The sequence below is a fragment of the Bufo gargarizans genome, chromosome 2, assembly GCF_014858855.1.
Source record: "Bufo gargarizans isolate SCDJY-AF-19 chromosome 2, ASM1485885v1, whole genome shotgun sequence".
NCBI lineage: Eukaryota > Metazoa > Chordata > Amphibia > Anura > Bufonidae > Bufo > Bufo gargarizans.
In genome coordinates this window covers 349,601,471-349,622,820 of record NC_058081.1, presented here as the reverse complement: position 1 = coordinate 349,622,820, position 21,350 = coordinate 349,601,471, and the positions used below count along the sequence as shown (strand labels likewise).

At 43.3% G+C, this 21,350-nt stretch overlaps 1 protein-coding gene across 1 annotated transcript in view; it reads right to left on the bottom strand.

Annotated features, from left to right (window-relative positions):
- The window catches only part of UNC5A (unc-5 netrin receptor A), a 554,915-nt gene that overhangs the window by 65,451 nt on the left and 468,114 nt on the right, over positions 1–21,350 (bottom strand). The window contains 2 exon segments of the mRNA XM_044277435.1: positions 16,597–16,765; positions 19,127–19,214. Coding sequence (XP_044133370.1) covers positions 16,597–16,765; positions 19,127–19,214 — 257 coding nt within the window.

The window sequence follows — 21,350 nt, the reverse complement described above, 5'->3', positions numbered from 1 at the left end:
AAGTCGCAGATGGCGGTACAACTAACCTAATGCAACTAATTTAGGCATATGTCAGACTAATAAATGACCCCATATGTGTTTTCTCTGACTACATAACATTACATAAGGTGAGCCATAAAATACAGAACCCTGTTTTCCTTGTGTGGTTGTACAGGATAAGACTTATAAGGGCCATCACAACCGATCATAGCTCAACAGTTGAAGAAATGAATTAGACCCATCGTATCCTTCCTTGCCAGTTGAGTGGTACTCTTTGTGGAGGGTGGTAGTGTGGTATGTAAGTGTGCCTGATGTGCCACATTCAATTTAACACAAAAGTACGATAGTGGAGGCCTATGTATTCATGGTCTCCTTAAAAAAGTTATGACTGCTTTGTTGGCAAAATTCTGGACCTTCACATTCCATCAAAAAACAATATATGGTGTAACACAGGATCTGTGGCTGGCTGCCCCATGTTTGGACACCTGTCGCTGTTGCAGACATTCAGGAGAGGATTATCAGAATCCTGTAAGTCCTTTACTGAAGTCATATGTAAGAGTTAAAGCAGGGGATAAACAGTAGCACGTTGCAATGACATTAGGACTAGAGTTGAGCGAACACCTGGATGTTCGGGTTCGAGAAGTTCGGCCGAACATCCCGGAAATGTTCGGGTTCGGGATCCGAACCCGATCCGAACTTCGTCCCGAACCCGAACCCCATTGAAGTCAATGGGGACCCGAACTTTTCGGCACTAAAAAGGCTGTAAAACAGCCCAGGAAAGAGCTAGAGGGCTGCAAAAGGCAGCAACATGTAGGTAAATCCCCTGCAAACAAATGTGGATAGGGAAATGAATTAAAATAAAAATTAAATAAATAAAAATTAACCAAAATCAATTGGAGAGAGGTTCCATAGCAGAGAATCTGGCTTCCCGTCACCCACCACTGGAACAGTCCATTCTCAGATATTTAGGCCCCGGCACCCAGGCAGAGGAGAGAGGTCCCGTAACAGACAATCTGGCTTCATGTCAGCAGAGAATTAGTCTGCATGTCATAGCAGAGAATGAGGCTTCACGTCAGCCACCACTGCAACAGTCCATTGGCATATATTTAGGCCCAGCACACACACAGGCAGAGGAGAGAGGTCCCGTAACAGAGAATCTGGCTTCATGTCAGCAGAGAATCAGTCTGCATGTCATAGCAGAGAATCAGGCTTCACGTCAGCCACCACTGCAACAGTCCATTGTCATAAATTTAGGCCCAGCACCCAGGCAGAGGAGAGAGGTCCCGTAACAGAGAATCTGGCTTCATGTCAGCAGAGAATCAGTCTTCATATCATAGCAGAGAATCAGGCTTCACGTCACCCACCACTGTAAGAGTCAATTTTCATAAATTTAGGCCCAGAACCCAGGCAGAGGAGAAAGGTCCCGTAACAGACAATCTGGCTTCATGTCAGCAGAGAATCAGTCTTCATATCATAGCAGAGAATCAGGCTTCACGTCACCCACCACTGTAAGAGTCAATTTTCATAAATTTAGGCCCAGAACCCAGGCAGAGGAGAAAGGTCCCGTAACAGACAATCTGGCTTCATGTCAGCAGAGAATCAGTCTTCATATCATAGCAGAGAATCAGGCTTCACGTCACCCACCACTGTAAGAGTCAATTTTCATAAATTTAGGCCCAGAACCCAGGCAGAGGAGAAAGGTCCCGTAACAGACAATCTGGCTTCATGTCAGCAGAGAATCAGTCTTCATATCATAGCAGAGAATCAGGCTTCACGTCACCCACCACTGTAAGAGTCAATTTTCATAAATTTAGGCCCAGAACCCAGGCAGAGGAGAAAGGTCCCGTAACAGACAATCTGGCTTCATGTCAGCAGAGAATCAGTCTTCATATCATAGCAGAGAATCAGGCTTCACGTCACCCACCACTGTAAGAGTCAATTTTCATAAATTTAGGCCCAGAACCCAGGCAGAGGAGAAAGGTCCCGTAACAGACAATCTGGCTTCATGTCAGCAGAGAATCAGTCTTCATATCATAGCAGAGAATCAGGCTTCACGTCACCCACCACTGTAAGAGTCAATTTTCATAAATTTAGGCCCAGAACCCAGGCAGAGGAGAAAGGTCCCGTAACAGACAATCTGGCTTCATGTCAGCAGAGAATCAGTCTTCATATCATAGCAGAGAATCAGGCTTCACGTCACCCACCACTGTAAGAGTCAATTTTCATAAATTTAGGCCCAGAACCCAGGTAGAGGAGAAAGGTCCCGTAACAGACAATCTGGCTTCATGACAGCAGAGAATCAGTCTGCATGTCATAGCAGAGAATCAGGCTTCACGTCAGCCACCACTGCAACAGTCCATTGTCATAAATTTAGGCCCAGCACCCAGGCAGAGGAGAGAGGTCCCGTAAAAGAGGATCTGGCTTCATGTCAGCAGAGAATCAGTCTGCATGTCATAGCAGAGAATCAGGCTTCACGTCAGCCACCACTGCAACAGTCCATTGTCATAAATTTAGGCCCAGCACCCAGGCAGAGGAGAGAGGTCCCGTAACAGAGGATCTGGCTTCATGTCAGCAGAGAATCAGTCTGCATGTCATAGCAGAGAATCAGGCTTCACGTCAGCCACCACTGCAACAGTCCATTGTCATAAATTTAGGCCCAGCACCCAGGCAGAGGAGAGAGGTCCCGTAACAGACAATCTGGCTTCATGTCAGCAGAGAATTAGTCTGCATGTCATAGCAGAGAATCAGGCTTCATGTCAGCCACCACTGCAACAGTCCATTGGCATATATTTAGGCCTAGCACACAGGCAGAGGAGAGGTTCATTCAACTTTGGGTAGCATCGCAATATAATGGTAAAATGAAAATAAAAATAGGATTGAATGAGGAAGTGCCCTGGAGTCCAATAATATATGGTTATGGGGAGGTAGTTAATGTCTAATCTGGACAAGGGACGGACAGGTCCTGTGGGATCCATGCCTGGTTCATTTTTATGAACGTCAGCTTGTCCACATTGGCTGTAGACAGGCGGCTGCGTTTGTCTGTAATGACGCCCCCTGCCGTGCTGAATACACGTTCAGACAAAACGCTGGCTGCCGGGCAGGCCAGCACCTCCAAGGCATAAAAGGCTAGCTCTGGCCACGTGGACAATTTAGAGACCCAGAAGTTGAATGGGGCCGAACCATCAGTCAGTACGTGGAGGGGTGTGCACACGTACTGTTCCACCATGTTAGTGAAATGTTGCCTCCTGCTAACACGTTGCGTATCAGGTGGTGGTGCAGTTAGCTGTGGCGTGTTGACAAAAGTTTTCCACATCTCTGCCATGCTAACCCTGCCCTCAGAGGAGCTGGCCGTGACACAGCTGCCTTGGCGACCTCTTGCTCCTCCTCTGCCTTGGCCTTGGGCTTCCACTTGTTCCCCTGTGACATTTGGGAATGCTCTCAGTAGCGCGTCTACCAACGTGCGCTTGTACTCGCGCATCTTCCTATCACGCTCCAGTGCAGGAAGTAAGGTGGGCACATTGTCTTTGTAGCGTGGATCCAGCAGGGTGGCAACCCAGTAGTCCGCACAGGTTAAAATGTGGGCAACTCTGCTGTCGTTGCGCAGGCACTGCAGCATGTAGTCGCTCATGTGTGCCAGGCTGCCCAGGGGTAAGGACAAGCTGTCCTCTGTGGGAGGCGTATCGTCATCGTCCTGCCTTTCCCCCCAGCCACGCACCAGTGATGGACCCGAGCTGCGTTGGGTGCCACCCCGCTGTGACCATGCTTCATCCTCATCCTCCTCCACCTCCTCCTCATCCTCGTCCTCCTCGTCCTCCAGTAGTGGGCCCTGGCTGGCCACATTTGTACCTGGCCTCTGCTGTTGCAAAAAACCTCCCTCTGAGTCACTTCGAAGAGACTGGCCTGAAAGTGCTAAAAATGACCCCTCTTCCTCATCCTCCTCCTCCTCCTCCTGGGCCACCTCCTGTTCCATCATCGCCCTAAGTGTTTTCTCAAGGAGACATAGAAGTGGTATTGTAACGCTGATAACGGTGTCATCGCCACTGGCCATGTTGGTGGAGTACTCGAAACAGCGCAACAGGGCACACAGGTCTCGCATGGAGGCCCAGTCATTGGTGGTGAAGTGGTGCTGTTCTGTAGTGCGACTGACCCGTGCGTGCTGCAGCTGAAACTCCACTATGGCCTGCTGCTGCTCGCACAGTCTGTCCAGCATGTGCAAGGTGGAGTTCCACCTGGTGGGCACGTCGCATATGAGGCGGTGAGCGGGAAGGCCGAAGTTACGCTGTAGCGCAGACAGGCGAGCAGCGGCAGGATGTGAACGCCGGAAGCGCGAACAGACGGCCCGCACTTTATGCAGCAGCTCTGACATGTCGGGGTAGTTGTGAATGAACTTCTGCACCACCAAATTCAGCACATGCGCCAAGCAAGGGATGTGCGTCAAATTGGCTAGTCCCAGAGCTGCAACGAGATTTCGCCCATTATCACACACCACCAGGCCGGGCTTGAGGCTCACCGGCAGCAACCACTCGTCGGTCTGTTGTTCAATACCCCGCCACAACTCCTGTGCGGTGTGGGGCCTGTCCCCCAAACATATGAGTTTCAGAATGGCCTGCTGACGTTTACCCCGGGCTGTGCTGAAGTTGGTGGTGAAGGTGTGTGGCTGACTGGATGAGCAGGTGGAAGAAGAGGAGGAGGAAGCCGAGAAGGAGGAGGTGGCAACAGGAGGCAAAGAATGTTGCCCTGCGATCCTTGGCGGCGGCAGGACGTGCGCCAAACAGCTCTCCGCCTGGGGCCCAGCTGCCACTACATTTACCCAGTGTGCAGTTAGGGAGATATAGCGTCCCTGGCCGTGCTTACTGGTCCACGTATCTGTGGTTAGGTGGACCTTGCTACAGATGGCGTTGCGCAGTGCACACTTGATTTTATCGGATACTTGGTTGTGCAGGGAAGGCACGGCTCTCTTGGAGAAGTAGTGCCGGCTGGGAACAACATACTGTGGGACAGCAAGCGACATGAGCTGTTTGAAGCTGTCTGTGTCCACCAGCCTAAATGACAGCATTTCATAGGCCAGTAGTTTAGAAATGCTGGCATTCAGGGCCAGGGATCGAGGGTGGCTAGGTGGGAATTTACGCTTTCTATCAAATGTTTGTGAGATGGAGAGCTGAACGCTGGCGTGTGACATGGTTGAGACGCTTGGTGACGGAGGTGGTGGTGGTGGTGTTGGTGGTACATCCCCTGTTTGCTGGGCGGCAGGTGCCAACGTTCCTCCAGAGGCGGAGGAAGAGGCCGAGGCGGCAGCAGCAGAATAGGCCGAGGCGGCAGCAGCAGAAGAGGTAGCAGGGGGAGCCTGAGTGACTTCCTTGGTTTTAAGGTGTTTACTCCACTGCAGTTCATGCTTTGCATGCAGGTGCCTGGTCATGCAGGTTGTGCTCAGGTTCAGAACGTTAATGCCTCGCTTCAGGCTCTGATGGCACAGCGTGCAAACCACTCGGGTCTTGTCGTCAGCACATTGTTTGAAGAAGTGCCATGCCAGGGAACTCCTTGAAGCTGCCTTTGGGGTGCTCGGTCCCAGATGGCGGCGGTCAGTAGCAGGCGGAGTCTCTTGGCGGCGGGTGTTCTGCTTTTGCCCACTGCTCCCTCTTTTGCTACGCTGTTGGCTCGGTCTCACCACTGCCTCTTCCTCCGAACTGTGAAAGTCAGTGGCACGACCTTCATTCCATGTGGGGTCTAGGACCTCATCGTCCCCTGCATCGTCTTCCACCCAGTCTTGATCCCTGACCTCCTGTTCAGTCTGCACACTGCAGAAAGACGCAGCAGTTGGCACCTGTGTTTCGTCATCATCAGAGACATGCTGAGGTGGTATTCCCATGTCCTCATCATCAGGAAACATAAGTGGTTGTGCGTCAGTGCATTCTATGTCTTTCACCGCTGGGAAAGGGCTAGGTGGATGCCCTTGGGAAACCCTGCCAGCGGAGTCTTCAAACAGCATAAGAGACTGCTGCATAACTTGAGGCTGAGACAGTTTCCCTGGTATGCATGGGGGTGATGTGACAGACTGATGGGGTTGGTTTTCAGGCGCCATCTGTGCGCTTTCTGCAGAAGACTGGGTGGGAGATAATGTGAACGTGCTGGATCCACTGTCGGCCACCCAATTGACTAATGCCTGTACCTGCTCAGGCCTTACCATCCTTAGAACGGCATTGGGCCCCACCATATATCGCTGTAAATTCTGGCGGCTACTGGGACCTGAGGTAGTTGGTACACTAGGACGTGTGGATGTGGCAGAACGGCCACGTCCTCTCCCAGCACCAGAGGGTCCACTAACACCACCACGACCATGTCCACGTCCGCGTCCCTTACTAGATGTTTTTCTCATTGTTATGGTTCACCACAACAACAAATATATTATTTGGCCCAATGTATTGTATTCAAATTCAGCGGGATATAAATTTGAGGCCTAGTATTTAGGCGCTGGGTGACCGGTATGGATTTAGTGACAGAATTAGACTTGGAAATGCACAGAAGCGTGTGTGTGAAGTTATTCTGAATGACCCAATGTGCACCTTGAATATTATATACCCTTTTTGGGATAGATTTCAAATAGCTCTGATATAGCAGGAACCACTAAATTATGAAATTGCTAAATTGGGAATTGTACTTCAACCCAGAACAAAAAATGTGCTTTGACGGGCACTAAATAACTTTCCCAGCTACAACAGGACAGCGGTAACGAGAGATTTAGAGGGATTTAAATTTGAGGCCTAGTATTTAGGCGCTGGGTGACAGGTATGGGTTTAGTGACAGAATTAGACTTGGAAATACACAGTAGCGGGTGTGTGTGAAGTTATTCTGAATGACCCAATGTGCACCTTCAATATTATATACCCTTTTTGGGATAGATTTCAAATAGCTCTGATATAGCAGGAACCACTAAATTATGAAATTGCTAAATTGGGAATTGTACTTCAACCCAGAACAAAAAATGTGCTTTGACGGACACTAAATATCTTGCCCAGCAACAACAGTACAGCGGTAACGAGAGATTTAGCGGGATATAAATTTGAGGCCTAGTATTTAGGCGCTGGGTCACCGGTATGGATTTAGTGACAGAATTAGACTTGGAAATGCACAGAAGCGTGTGTGTGAAGTTATTCTGAATGACCCTATGTGCACCTTCAATATTATATACCCTTTTAGGGATAGATTTCAAATAGCTCTGATATAGCAGAAACCACTAAATTATGAAATTGCTAAATTGGGAATTGTACTTCAACCCAGAACAAAAAATGTGCTTTGACGGACACTAAATATCTTGCCCAGCAACAACAGTACAGCGGTGGGTAACGAGAGATTTAGAGGGATTTAAATTTGAGGCCTAGTATTTAGGCGCTGGGTCACCGGTATGGATTTAGTGACAGAATTAGACTTGGAAATGCACAGAAGCGTGTGTGTGAAGTTATTCTGAATGACCCTATGTGCACCTTCAATATTATATACCCTTTTAGGGATAGATTTCAAATAGCTCTGATATAGCAGAAACCACTAAATTATGAAATTGCTAAATTGGGAATTGTACTTCAACCCAGAACAAAAAATGTGCTTTGACGGACACTAAATATCTTGCCCAGCAACAACAGTACAGCGGTGGGTAACGAGAGATTTAGAGGGATTTAAATTTGAGGCCTAGTATTTAGGCGCTGGGTCACCGGTATGGATTTAGTGACAGAATTAGACTTGGAAATGCACAGAAGCGTGTGTGTGAAGTTATTCTGAATGACCCTATGTGCACCTTCAATATTATATACCCTTTTAGGGATAGATTTCAAATAGCTCTGATATAGCAGAAACCACTAAATTATGAAATTGCTAAATTGGGAATTGTACTTCAACCCAGAACAAAAAATGTGCTTTGACGGACACTAAATATCTTGCCCAGCAACAACAGTACAGCGGTGGGTAACGAGAGATTTAGAGGGATTTAAATTTGAGGCCTAGTATTTAGGCGCTGGGTCACCGGTATGGATTTAGTGACAGAATTAGACTTGGAAATGCACAGAAGCGTGTGTGTGAAGTTATTCTGAATGACCCAATGTGCACCTTCAATATTATATACCCTTTTAGGGATAGATTTCAAATAGCTCTGATATAGCAGAAACCACTAAATTATGAAATTGCTAAATTGGGAATTGTACTTCAACCCAGAACAAAAAATGTGCTTTGACGGACACTAAATATCTTGCCCAGCAACAACAGTACAGCGGTAACGAGAGATTTAGAGGGATTTAAATTTGAGGCCTAGTATTTAGGCGCTGGGTGACAGGTATGGGTTTAGTGACAGAATTAGACTTGGAAATACACAGTAGCGGGTGTGTGTGAAGTTATTCTGAATGACCCTATGTGCACCTTCAATATTATATACCCTTTTAGGGATAGATTTCAAATAGCTCTGATATAGCAGAAACCACTAAATTATGAAATTGCTAAATTGGGAATTGTACTTCAACCCAGAACAAAAAATGTGCTTTGACGGACACTAAATATCTTGCCCAGCAACAACAGTACAGCGGTGGGTAACGAGAGATTTAGAGGGATTTAAATTTGAGGCCTAGTATTTAGGCGCTGGGTCACCGGTATGGATTTAGTGACAGAATTAGACTTGGAAATGCACAGAAGCGTGTGTGTGAAGTTATTCTGAATGACCCAATGTGCACCTTCAATATTATATACCCTTTTAGGGATAGATTTCAAATAGCTCTGATATAGCAGAAACCACTAAATTATGAAATTGCTAAATTGGGAATTGTACTTCAACCCAGAACAAAAAATGTGCTTTGACGGACACTAAATATCTTGCCCAGCAACAACAGTACAGCGGTAACGAGAGATTTAGAGGGATTTAAATTTGAGGCCTAGTATTTAGGCGCTGGGTGACAGGTATGGGTTTAGTGACAGAATTAGACTTGGAAATACACAGTAGCGGGTGTGTGTGAAGTTATTCTGAATGACCCAATGTGCACCTTCAATATTATATACCCTTTTTGGGATAGATTTCAAATAGCTCTGATATAGCAGGAACCACTAAATTATGAAATTGCTAAATTGGGAATTGTACTTCAACCCAGAACAAAAAATGTGCTTTGACGGACACTAAATATCTTGCCCAGCAACAACAGTACAGCGGTAACGAGAGATTTAGCGGGATATAAATTTGAGGCCTAGTATTTAGGCGCTGGGTCACCGGTATGGATTTAGTGACAGAATTAGACTTGGAAATGCACAGAAGCGTGTGTGTGAAGTTATTCTGAATGACCCTATGTGCACCTTCAATATTATATACCCTTTTAGGGATAGATTTCAAATAGCTCTGATATAGCAGAAACCACTAAATTATGAAATTGCTAAATTGGGAATTGTACTTCAACCCAGAACAAAAAATGTGCTTTGACGGACACTAAATATCTTGCCCAGCAACAACAGTACAGCGGTAACGAGAGATTTAGAGGGATTTAAATTTGAGGCCTAGTATTTAGGCGCTGGGTGACAGGTATGGGTTTAGTGACAGAATTAGACTTGGAAATACACAGTAGCGGGTGTGTGTGAAGTTATTCTGAATGACCCAATGTGCACCTTCAATATTATATACCCTTTTAGGGATAGATTCCAAATAGCTCTGATATAGCAGGAACCACTAAATTATGAAATTGCTAAATTGGGAATTGTACTTCAACCCAGAACAAAAAATGTGCTTTGACGGACACTAAATATCTTGCCCAGCAACAACAGTACAGCGGTAACGAGAGATTTAGAGGGATTTAAATTTGAGGCCTAGTATTTAGGCGCTGGGTGACAGGTATGGGTTTAGTGACAGAATTAGACTTGGAAATACACAGTAGCGGGTGTGTGTGAAGTTATTCTGAATGACCCAATGTGCACCTTCAATATTATATACCCTTTTAGGGATAGATTCCAAATAGCTCTGATATAGCAGGAACCACTAAATTATGAAATTGCTAAATTGGGAATTGTACTTCAACCCAGAACAAAAAATGTGCTTTGACGGACACTAAATATCTTGCCCAGCAACAACAGTACAGCGGTAACGAGAGATTTAGAGGGATTTAAATTTGAGGCCTAGTATTTAGGCGCTGGGTGACAGGTATGGGTTTAGTGACAGAATTAGACTTGGAAATACACAGTAGCGGGTGTGTGTGAAGTTATTCTGAATGACCCAATGTGCACCTTCAATATTATATACCCTTTTTGGGATAGATTTCAAATAGCTCTGATATAGCAGGAACCACTAAATTATGAAATTGCTAAATTGGGAATTGTATTTCAACCCAGAACAAGAAATGTGCTTGAACGGACACTAAATAACTCGCCCAGCTACAGCACTAGGGACAGATTTAGCTGGATATAAATTTGAGGCCTAGTATTTAGGCGCTGGGTGACCGGTATGGATTTAGTGACAGAATTAGACTGGGATATGGCCAAAAAATAAACAGACTATTGCTGGTTAAATGCACTTGGTGTGACAGCTTCACCCTGATGTAGGCTTTAGCCAAAAAACAACCACACCATTGAGGGTTAAATGCACTTGGTGACAGGCGCAGCTTGCCCCTGATTTTGTATATGGCCAAAAAATGAACAGACTATTGCTGGTTAAATGCACTTGGTGTGACAGCTTCACCCTGATGTAGGCTTTAGCCAAAAAACAACCACACCATTGAGGGTTAAATGCACTTGGTGACAGGCGCAGCTTGCCCCTGATTTTGTATATGGCCAAAAAATGAACAGACTATTGCTGGTTAAATGCACTTGGTGTCACAGCTTCACCCTGATGTAGGCTTTAGCCAAAAAACAACCACACCATTGAGGGTTAAATGCACTTGGTGACAGGCGCAGCTTGCCCCTGATTTTGTATATGGCCAAAAAATGAACAGACTATTGCTGGTTAAATGCACTTGGTGTGACAGCTTCACCCTGATGTAGGCTTTAGCCAAAAAACAACCACACCATTGAGGGTTAAATGCACTTGGTCGCAGCTTGTGCTGGCGCACCACAAGACACAAAATGGCCGCCGATCACCCCAGAAAAATGAGACTGACAAACGGTCTGTGCAGCCTAAAAACAGTGAGCAATTGAGGATCAGCAGCTCAATGATCCACAGCTGCAGATCGATCAGTTAATCAAGTCCTTTGGAGGAGTTAATCTGCCTAATCTCGCCCTACTGTCGCAGCCGCAACCTCTCCCTACGCTAATCAGAGCAGAGTGACGGGCGGCGCTATGTGACTCCAGCTTAAATAGAGGCTGGGTCACATGGTGCTCTGGCCAATCACAGCCATGCCAATAGTAGGCATGGCTGTGATGGCCTCTTGGGGCAAGTAGTATGACGCTTGTTGATTGGCTGCTTTGCAGCCTTTCAAAAAGCGCCAAGAAAGCGTCACAAAAGCGCCAAGAAAGCGACGAACACCGAACCCGAACCCGGACTTTTACGAAAATGTCCGGGTTCGGGTCCGTGTCACGGACACCCCAAAATTCGGTACGAACCCGAACTATACAGTTCGAGTTCGCTCATCCCTAATTAGGACCCATTGCAATACATGATGTCAGATGAAGCGTGGTTTCAACTAACCAGGTGTGTTAATTCAAAGAACATTATAATGACAACATTATAATAACACATAATGACACGAAAATTCACACTAGCAGCACCAACAGTCACTTCATGATCCAAAAATCTGCGTTTAGTGCTTGGCTATGGCTATGCAGATTATGGGTACAGTATTCTTTGATGAAAACTTGATCACAGTCACGTACATGGACATCTTTGAGCAATTCTATGCATACTTAAATGTTTTCTTTCCACAAGACAGGGTGACGCCATATGCAACAGATGTGGTGCCCTGTTCAATAACTTGACAGACTTATGGTGTACCATACATTGTCCATTCCAATTATAATGTACAAATAAATATTCATTATTGTAATTGGGTAATTTATGGCACACCATACATTACAGCCAGGGAGAAGGTGAGCTTTTTTCTCTCCCTGGCTGTGAAGTTCTCCGCTGTGATTGCTCTGCAGCACAGCCATGGAGAAGGAGACACCCATTGAGTAACCCTGGTGTCTCCTCCTCCCTGTACCCACGCTCAGTATTTACATACTGAGTGCGAAAATACATGGGGGCGCAGGAGCGATGTTTAAAAAAAATCAGGCAGGGTGGCAGCATCAACCCCCTAAGTAAAGGTATTTATCTCAATTAATATAAAACCATGAAAGGTCCTCTTTAATATGGTCACTTCATTTTTGTTTTACATGTAGACGTGAAAGTCAGGACTTATATTTTTGGAAAATTCCAATGTGTGTAATTGTCTGCAGAACAACATAAACACTAAGTGTGCCCATATAACTAAATGTTTCCAGGGATACTCAAGCTATAGAAAAACGGCAGTAATGTTCTCGGCACTGGAGCCTGTAATGTTTCCTTCATTCATTAGTAGATGTACATGAAACAGCTACTGTGATAAAGCAAAGGTCACATATGCTAGAGAATGTAAAGGTTGTGTGAAGTCCTCTTCCCTAACGATATTGAAAAGAACCTTTGTGTGGAGAAGACTCTTTTTTTCCCCCGTCCTTTGTGTAACCACATCTTGTAGTAAAAGAGCTGGTCTATAGGTTGAACACCATTAAAGAAGGTTACTGTAAGTTACATTTTCAGTAACAACTGAGGAGAGTCTTGTGGTCCTCTTTTAAGGCTATAGTTCATCTATCTATCTATCTATCTATCTATCTATCTATCTATCTATCTATCTGTCTGTCTATCTATCCATCCATTCATTTATCCATCAGTCTGTCTATCTATCCCTCTGTCTGTTTGTCTGTCTGTAGACATGGGATTCAGCCAGTTCCCTCCAGTTCTCCAGATCAGGTTGCTAAAATTTGGATCGGTTGGATCGGAGAACTGTGTTACCAGCTGAGTCTTGATCTGGTGCGATGTTTGCTTCCATTGCTTTGCGCACCGCTGATAGTTTAGCTCCCTAGTTGGGTGGTATGTGTGTGTAGTGTATATATGGTGTATTCATTTATGTGTACCATGTATATGGTGTATTTATGTACAGTATATGTTGCACATAACTATTATCTATCTATCTATCATTAACAAAAAGCATTACATGTTTTCATTGTCTGCATGACCCGCATAGTTGATATTTGTATCTGTGTGTCAGTGGTGTAGGTTGGATATCCTGAACCCCAGTCAAACCAAACCATTAATAACATCACATACAGTACGCTGTGTGTAACCTTATAAATACACTTATATTATGTACCTGTATTATCATTCACAGCTGGATTCACACTTACAGTATGTATAAAATGTGTATTATATGTGCTAAGTTAATTACATTTAGTGTTTTTTATTTTGAATCAGTGATCCATCATGTACAAAATCATTTTCATCATTATGGTTATCAGTGGTTATGGAACGTAAAATGACCTTCTGCTGATCCCAATGATAATGGATGGGTCATCTATTGCAACTGTTATTGTTGTGTCTATGGCGAGTTTTAGACTCGGTGAAATAGTGAGGTTGATAAGGTCAAATTATCGAGTTATTTCTAGACCTAACAATAATGAAATTTTGATGCTGCTTTTGTTCAAATAAATAAAGTTATTCCCTAGAGTTCTATGGGTTTTGGGTATAACATGGAACGCTATACAAATTGCTCACAAAACATGTCAACAATCGTCCTTTTTGAGGTAGAAACCTCTTTTCAGCGACTTAAATAGTTTTTTCTAAGCCTTCCAAGATGCCCTCAAGCAAGGTGAAGGGAAGGTTGATCCTTTGTTGGCTTTCTTAATGAATAGGTCCCAGCAGAGGGACAGTTGTAAAATTTATCACCAGGGTGGTTTCAGAGAAATTGTCAGTAAAAATCAAACTCACATTTAAACATTATATATTTGATAATTAATCTGAGGAAACCGTCAGCTCTGACTGTACCAGAACCCTGGAGAGGCCATCAACAGATCTTCTTTACTGTCACACACTGTTCAGCTATTTGTGCTCTCACTTTTTTACAGACTGTTATCCACAGACATCTGCTCGTCACTAAAATGTCAAAGAAACTACTGGATTTATACAATGGCTTGCATTAATTTGAGTCTGTAAATATTTTTTTCTGTCAAAGTGACAACGACTCTACATTGAAGTCCAACCAGACTATACATTCGATTGCCAAAGTTAATTAGGGCTGAATATTTTGTGCACAATCTGCATGGCTAGATTTTAAGGCTGTACTACACTTGAGCTACGAATCTGCAGAAGATATTAAATATTGACTGAACGTGTGTCATAGACTGGAAATTTTCTATGAATAAGCATTTTTTATTTACTATGAGCATGTACTTTTGTGATAGTTTGCAGTGTGATGGCAATGTGTGCAGTTTTTTATGCAGTTTTTTTAGTCAAACACAGTAGTAGAAGTAGATTCAAAAAGAATTGGAAATATACAGTAAGTACCCTGACTTTAGCTGAAAAAACAGCATCAAACTTATCAAAAACTGCATCAAACTCTTCAACTGTATTGAAGAGGATATAAATAAAGTGACCATCCAGTTCAAGAAAAAAAAAATCACAACAAACAGAATGGTGACCTTACTTTCCGCTGCTCTTAGATTGGCCAGCACTGATCATGTAAGCAGCGCTGGCCAACGTCATTTAGAAAAAAAAAACATGGTTGAAAAATGACTTAAACTCCACATGTGATATGGAATAAAAGCCCAATTGGTTTTGATGGCATTTTTAGAGGTAATACATTTTATGTGCATCTCACACATGTTGAATTTGACACAAATCCACCTCAAATCTAACAATCCATATTCCACGTTTGAGTACACTATGTTCACACACATCAGATATTTTCCAATGGATTATGTAAATCAGATATCCAACATGCTCCCAAAAACAGCTCTTTAGAGCGACTACTGTTTGAGGATGAGCAGAGTTCCCCATGGTAATTCATCATTGCTTTTGCCAATAATTTAAGGGGTTGCTTTACTGGCTTGGACTCAAGCTCATTTTGTCAAAAATTTCTGTCGCTCCTTAACGAGAAATGACGTGGTGGCCATTCACATTAGGGGCTGTCTGTCACCGATCAGCGGGTGTGAACCCACTGTGCCACTGACTGGCTATACTCGGGAGGGGCATGTCTAAGCAACTACCTGGTTTTCACTAGAGCCTCAGATGGTGAGGATAGATTTGAGCCATTAAGGTAGTTGCCAGGGGCTACTCCAGAGCAATCCCAGAGTCAGTGGTAGCTGGTCCAGGCGGACCAGGAGATACCTGGGTAGGTACCAGAAGTGCACGTGTAGTCAGGCAGGCGGGATCGTTACCAGGAGCAACAGTGCAGTATTGAAGGATGAGGCAGAGGCGTAGTCAGACAGGCAAAAGGTCAGGGCAGGTGTCACAGGTACAGGTCAGGCAATCCGAGTCGGCAACAGGAGAGAAAAGGCAAGCAGGCAAGAATCAGATGATAAGCAGAGTCCAAGAGCGAAGTATAAATCAGGAGCACATGAGAGTATCAGAAACCAGCAAACTAAAGGACCTTGACACTGAGGCATCTGGAAAGAGGGCTTAGCCACTTAAATACCTGCAGGAGAGCCATGGTTGGTCAGCGAGGTCACCTGACCTGACCTAACCCACACAGCCTCGGAGTGATGCGCTCTGCCCTCAGAGCAGTGTAACATGAAACCACCCGACCTCATGCTGTGTCCAGGGCTGAGTAGAAGCTGTGGAGCAGAATTCTCAAAAGCAATACCGCCTACAGACACAGAGCCCAGAACTGCAGCAGTGAAATGGGAAGCACCGACCACAGGTCACCACTGAGCGCGACGCCCGGGACCGCGGCGATAAGGGGAGGAACAGCGGCGTACAGCAGGCGCTGTTTGACTGTAAATATGATGCAAAGACAGTTTGAGTCTGCTCGGGCTGCCCTTAAATAATACGTCTTTGTTCTAGCTCATAGAGGGGTGTCCTCAGTAGGGGACCCCTCCATGGGAATCATATTACTATAGCATTTCTTGACAGGACTGTCTTTAGAAAATTCCTTTTAGAGGTTGTCAGAATAATCTAATAAGACCCCAGGCCATGCCTTAACTCACGTATTCTATGTAGCATTATATCATTAGACTTTTTTTCAAAACATAACTTGATGCCTACCTAACTTAAAATACAATTACAGGAACAAATAATGAATTGATTTAGACAGGACGGGTAATACATGAATTCTTAGCATTTGGAGATCGGGTGTACAGAGAGAGAGATCACGCCATGGCTATTGATTTGTGGGTTTCCTATATTCCTGCTGTATTACAAGGTCTTTACTGTTACCTTGCCACTCTCATCAATAGCTTGGTACTATGGTGGTGCCCTCTGCCAGTTCAAGTGGAAATTGCAGAGAACTGCAGGACAACGATCTAAAATGTAAAATCAGCAGATTTACTCTGTAGTTTATTTTTTTCGAGCTAGTATATCAGCTTGTATGCATGTGTCACTGCCTGCCAGTATGCTTGCAGCCAGTTTCCCATCATTGTGATTCTGATGCTCTCTGTGTAACCTACCTCCCAGCTGCCTTCACAAGACTGTTTCTTCAGGCGCACAGTCCAGTTCTCAGGGCTAGGTTCCAGGCAGTGATCCATTGACAAGATAACAGGCTGTGTAAGCAGGACTCCAGGGGGTCCACAGCTGACGATGGGACCCAAAAGTGTCTGGCAGCCAGCTAGAGGTAACCTCAAGAAGAAAAAGGAAAGGTAGACTAAGTGAGATGAGGATGATTCTATTATCTATCAATCAATCTATCTATCTATCTATCTATCTATCTATCTATCTATCGATGTCATATCTATCTATCTATCTATCGATGTCATATCTATCTATCTATCTATCTATCTATCTATCGATGTCATATCTATCTATCTATCTATCTATCTATCTATCTATCTATCTATCTATCTATCCATCTCCTATCTATCTATCTATCTATCTATCTATCTATCTATGTCCTATCTATCTATATATCTATCCATCTCCTATCTATCTATCTATCTATCTATCTATCTATCTATCTATGTCCTATCTATCTATATATCTATCCATCTCCTATCTATCTATCTATCTATCTATCTATCTATCTATCTATCTATCAATCATCTATGTAATCAACCCATTTGCCTTGTAAAATTGAATGCAAGCCACTATACAGTTATTCTTATTTAAACTATTCGGACACTTTACTAAACACCCTCATAAAGCAAGTTTTACAAAAATAAGCAGCTTTGAAATAATAATACTATCCTACTGTTTTATGTCTAATGGTCTAAAGTGAAACTATATCCCTAGATAATAGACTACACTGCTCACTTGATGACTATACAGTAGATTTGAAAGAGGTTTTAAGCAGTTGGAAGTATGACTGCAGGATTAGACTACACAGGGTTTGTTTGTAGTTTGTAACTATGGAGACACGTGTCTATATAAGACTGTGGACATAAAATGGTAAGAGATTTTTAACCCTTTCGCTACCAGAGCCATACATGTACGGCACTGGTGCGATAGGGAAACATGGTGCCTGCTTGCACGTGCAGCAGGCATCATGGCCGGCAGGTCTCTACTAATTCAAACATCAGAGACCTGTGGCTAATTACCCTGACCAGCAATAAGTAATGCTCACTAGTATTGATCAAGCACCAAAGTGCTCAGGCCAAACACATCGGGATGCTCAGGTGCTCTACAGAGCCAGATATGTGCAAGCCAACAATCTATCCATAAGATCTATCCATAAGACAGATACAGTCAGTACACCTTACAATGGCAGCCTTGTGTGCTATGAGACATTCAAAACCAGCTCTTATCTGACTAAGAGCCGGTAAACCTCAAAGTTGCTACATATCTGTTGGATGGCTTGGGTGGACCTGCGCACCTAGATCATTATCATTAGGGTGACAAAACGTTTTCTCATTGTCCTAACATAATATTGAATAACCTTTCTATACAGTTTTGTCATGTAAACCCGGTAATTGATTTGAATGCTCTTGTAGAAGAGGCTGAGAGCATTCATACTGCAATTCCTATTTTAGCCACCAGATGGCAGGCCAACATAAAAAATGAGCAATTGACAGTAATAAATTCATTTTAAAATATGATTGTTCAAAAGAAAAAAAATTACATACATTTGTAGGTTCAAATACGAGCTTCAAAATTATTACAAAAAGGTAAAAAAAACTTATAAATATATAAAAAATATAAAAGGTTAAATCACCCCCCTTTCCGTATAATAAAAAAATAAATACCTAAATAGCAAAAAATATAGACATCATGGGTATTACCTTGAAACAGCTGTACTATTATGTTTCCAATACGGCAAATGACATAATGGAAAAAGGGTCAAAATGGCCAATTTGTCATTTTTTCATTGCCTCTCAACAAATTTTATGAAATGTGATAAAAAAGTCACACACACACTCCAAAATGCTATCAATAAAAACTACAGATTGTCGCGCAAGACATAATCCCCAAAACAGCTCAGTAGGTATAATTTAAAAAAAGTTATAGGGTTCAGAAAAAAAAACCTATAAAAAATTTTTTTTTTCAAAATTTTAATGTATTTTTAGACTATTTAGACATAAAAAAAACTATACATATGGGGTATCATTGTAATTATACTGACCAAGAGAGTGAAGCGCATGGGTCAGTTTTTCCACAAACAGAATGCCATGGGAACAAAACCCGTAAAACGGTGGAGGAATTGCGTTTTTTTTCCAATTCCACCCCATTTAGAATTTTTTTACCGCTTCCCACTATATTGTATGCCATAATTAATGGTGACATTAGAAAGTACAACTTGTTTCGCAAAACATAAGCCCTCATACAGCTATGTGAACGGAATTATAAAAAAGTTATGGCTCAAAGAACATCTCCGGTATCCTAAGTGTTTATGAAGGCTACCATATTTGCATAGGAGCAAAACAACATGGACTTTCTACCTTATCAGAATTCCAGATTTAAGCTGACATTTAAGAATAATGTTTAATGTGCCTCTTTAGCAATACACAAAAAATTTAAGATAAATTATAAATGTATTCAGGGACCTACCTCACATCTTCCTGTTTGTGAAGTGTCAGGTAGATCTCATAGATTTTTCCCCGGGGAATGGCATCTGGAGGTATGAGCAAACTGAGTCCTGAAGTAAAGCAGACAGAATATAGCTATAATGCATGTACAATCCCAAGCTTTATATTGACTCAGATATATAAAATAAAAATTTAATGTGAATAAAGACACAAAATGGTAGCAAGATGAACATAAGATGCCTTTAAGGCAGGGATGTCAAACTCGTGGCCCTCCAGCTGTTGCAAAACTACAACTCCCATCATGCCTGGGCATACTACAGCTCTCAGGGAATGATGGGAGTTGTAGTTTTGCAACATCTGGAGGGCCATGAGTTTGACATCCATGCTTTAAGGGGTTGTCTACTTTAGGCAACACTGCTAAGGGTTGGTTCGCACTAGCGTTATGGCATTCCATTATAGGTTCCATTTATAACTGAATATAACGGAATGCCCAGACGGAATGCAAAACGGAAGCCTTTAAGGGGCATTCTATTTTGATCCATCATAATAGACGTCTATAGGCAAGCATAACAGATCTGTCTGGTTTCCAGTATGCTGGACGAAAAAAGTCCAGTTGACAGGTCCTGAATAACAGAAACCAGACGCATCTGTTATGCTTGTCCATAGACTTCTATTATGACGGAAAACAGAAGGCCTCTTAAAGGCTTCCATTTTGCATTCTGTCTGGGCATTCTATTATATTCAGATATAAATGGAACCTATAACGCAATGGCATAATGCTAGTGCAAACCCACTCTTATAAACATGTAAGTCTCATTAATTTAGAATCTTCAACTGCAAACCCAACTACAACATTCTCATCTAATCTAACAGCCTGGGAAAAAGTCTTCTAGACCAGAAGCTACTGCACTATTAAAGGGGTTGTCTGGGTTCAGAGCTGAGCCTGGACATACCCTTATTTTCACCCTGGCAGCATCCCCAAGGCTAGTATGCTCCGATGCGCTCCCTTGTCCTGCACTAGACCGCGCAGGGCACAGGCTCTTTTGTTTATCATAACACACTGCCAGGCGGAAACTTCCGCCGAGCAGTGTGTTTGGTGGGGTCACCGGCTCTGATGGGCGGGCTTTAGCACTGCCCTAGTCGTTTTACTGGCTAGGGCAGCATGTACTGCTCCTATGCTCAAGTCAGGGGGGCTGCCTGGGTGAAAATGGAGATATGTCCGGGTTCAGCTCTGAATCCGGACAACACCTTTAACACTTACACCCAAAACTTCAAGATGTATTAAACTTCAAGAAAAATCTATATATATACATATCTGCATTAAAATAAAATGTTCTGGTTGCAACAGGATCTCTAATCTTTGCATTGGAAGCATCTATCTCCAACACTAACCTATACAGGTTGGAATAGCTCACAATAATGTAAGCTTTCTTAGAATCTGAGATCCATGGATAGAGCATGGATAATTTTAAGTGGATTGAAGATCAGAACTCCTTGCATTTTTCATCTGTGAAGGTATACTATTAACTTCAACTGAGCCGGGGAAGGTCCTCATACACCCACAAACTTGTCTCTTTGCAGTGCTATATCTAATCCATACCAGAATATCAGAACAAAAAGCCTTAAACTGATAAATACTCATCACTCTTTACTCCTTCCTTTTCTTACCAACCTTTCTTTCCCATTTTCTCTCTTTACACTCTTTACTTTTTAATTATATTTTATAATGTTATACATGATATTGAAGGGATTGTTAAAAAAAAGTTAAATACGACAGATAGTTGAAGGTCACATAGTTTGGATAATGTCTATTTGATTGTAAACAAAATTAACAAGCAACCTCAGTGCACTCAGATCCAACGTGCCGAGGTATAGTGTCGCACTCCCAAAACAATCAACAAAAAATGTAACTTTTACTAGATATGCCTTAAAACAATGAATAAATAAAACACAAACACCAAAAACGGTACCTGTCCCTAGTTGGAGGCCTATTCCCTATACTTGCCCTCACTATTTCCCTACATGCCACACTTCGTCCCTGCTATGGGACTCATCAGGGGAATATGTTTAGTGAAGTTTAATAGAAGTAGAATATTGCATCTACTCCTATAAAGGGGTGTGCACAGTCTGACAGTGGTCCCGCTGTGCCAGATGTGGGGAAGTGTCCTGTACATCTTGCGGCCTCACCGTTGGTGTAACTCAGCGGGGAGAGTTGGGTTCTCTCCACTTAGTTACACCAACGGTGA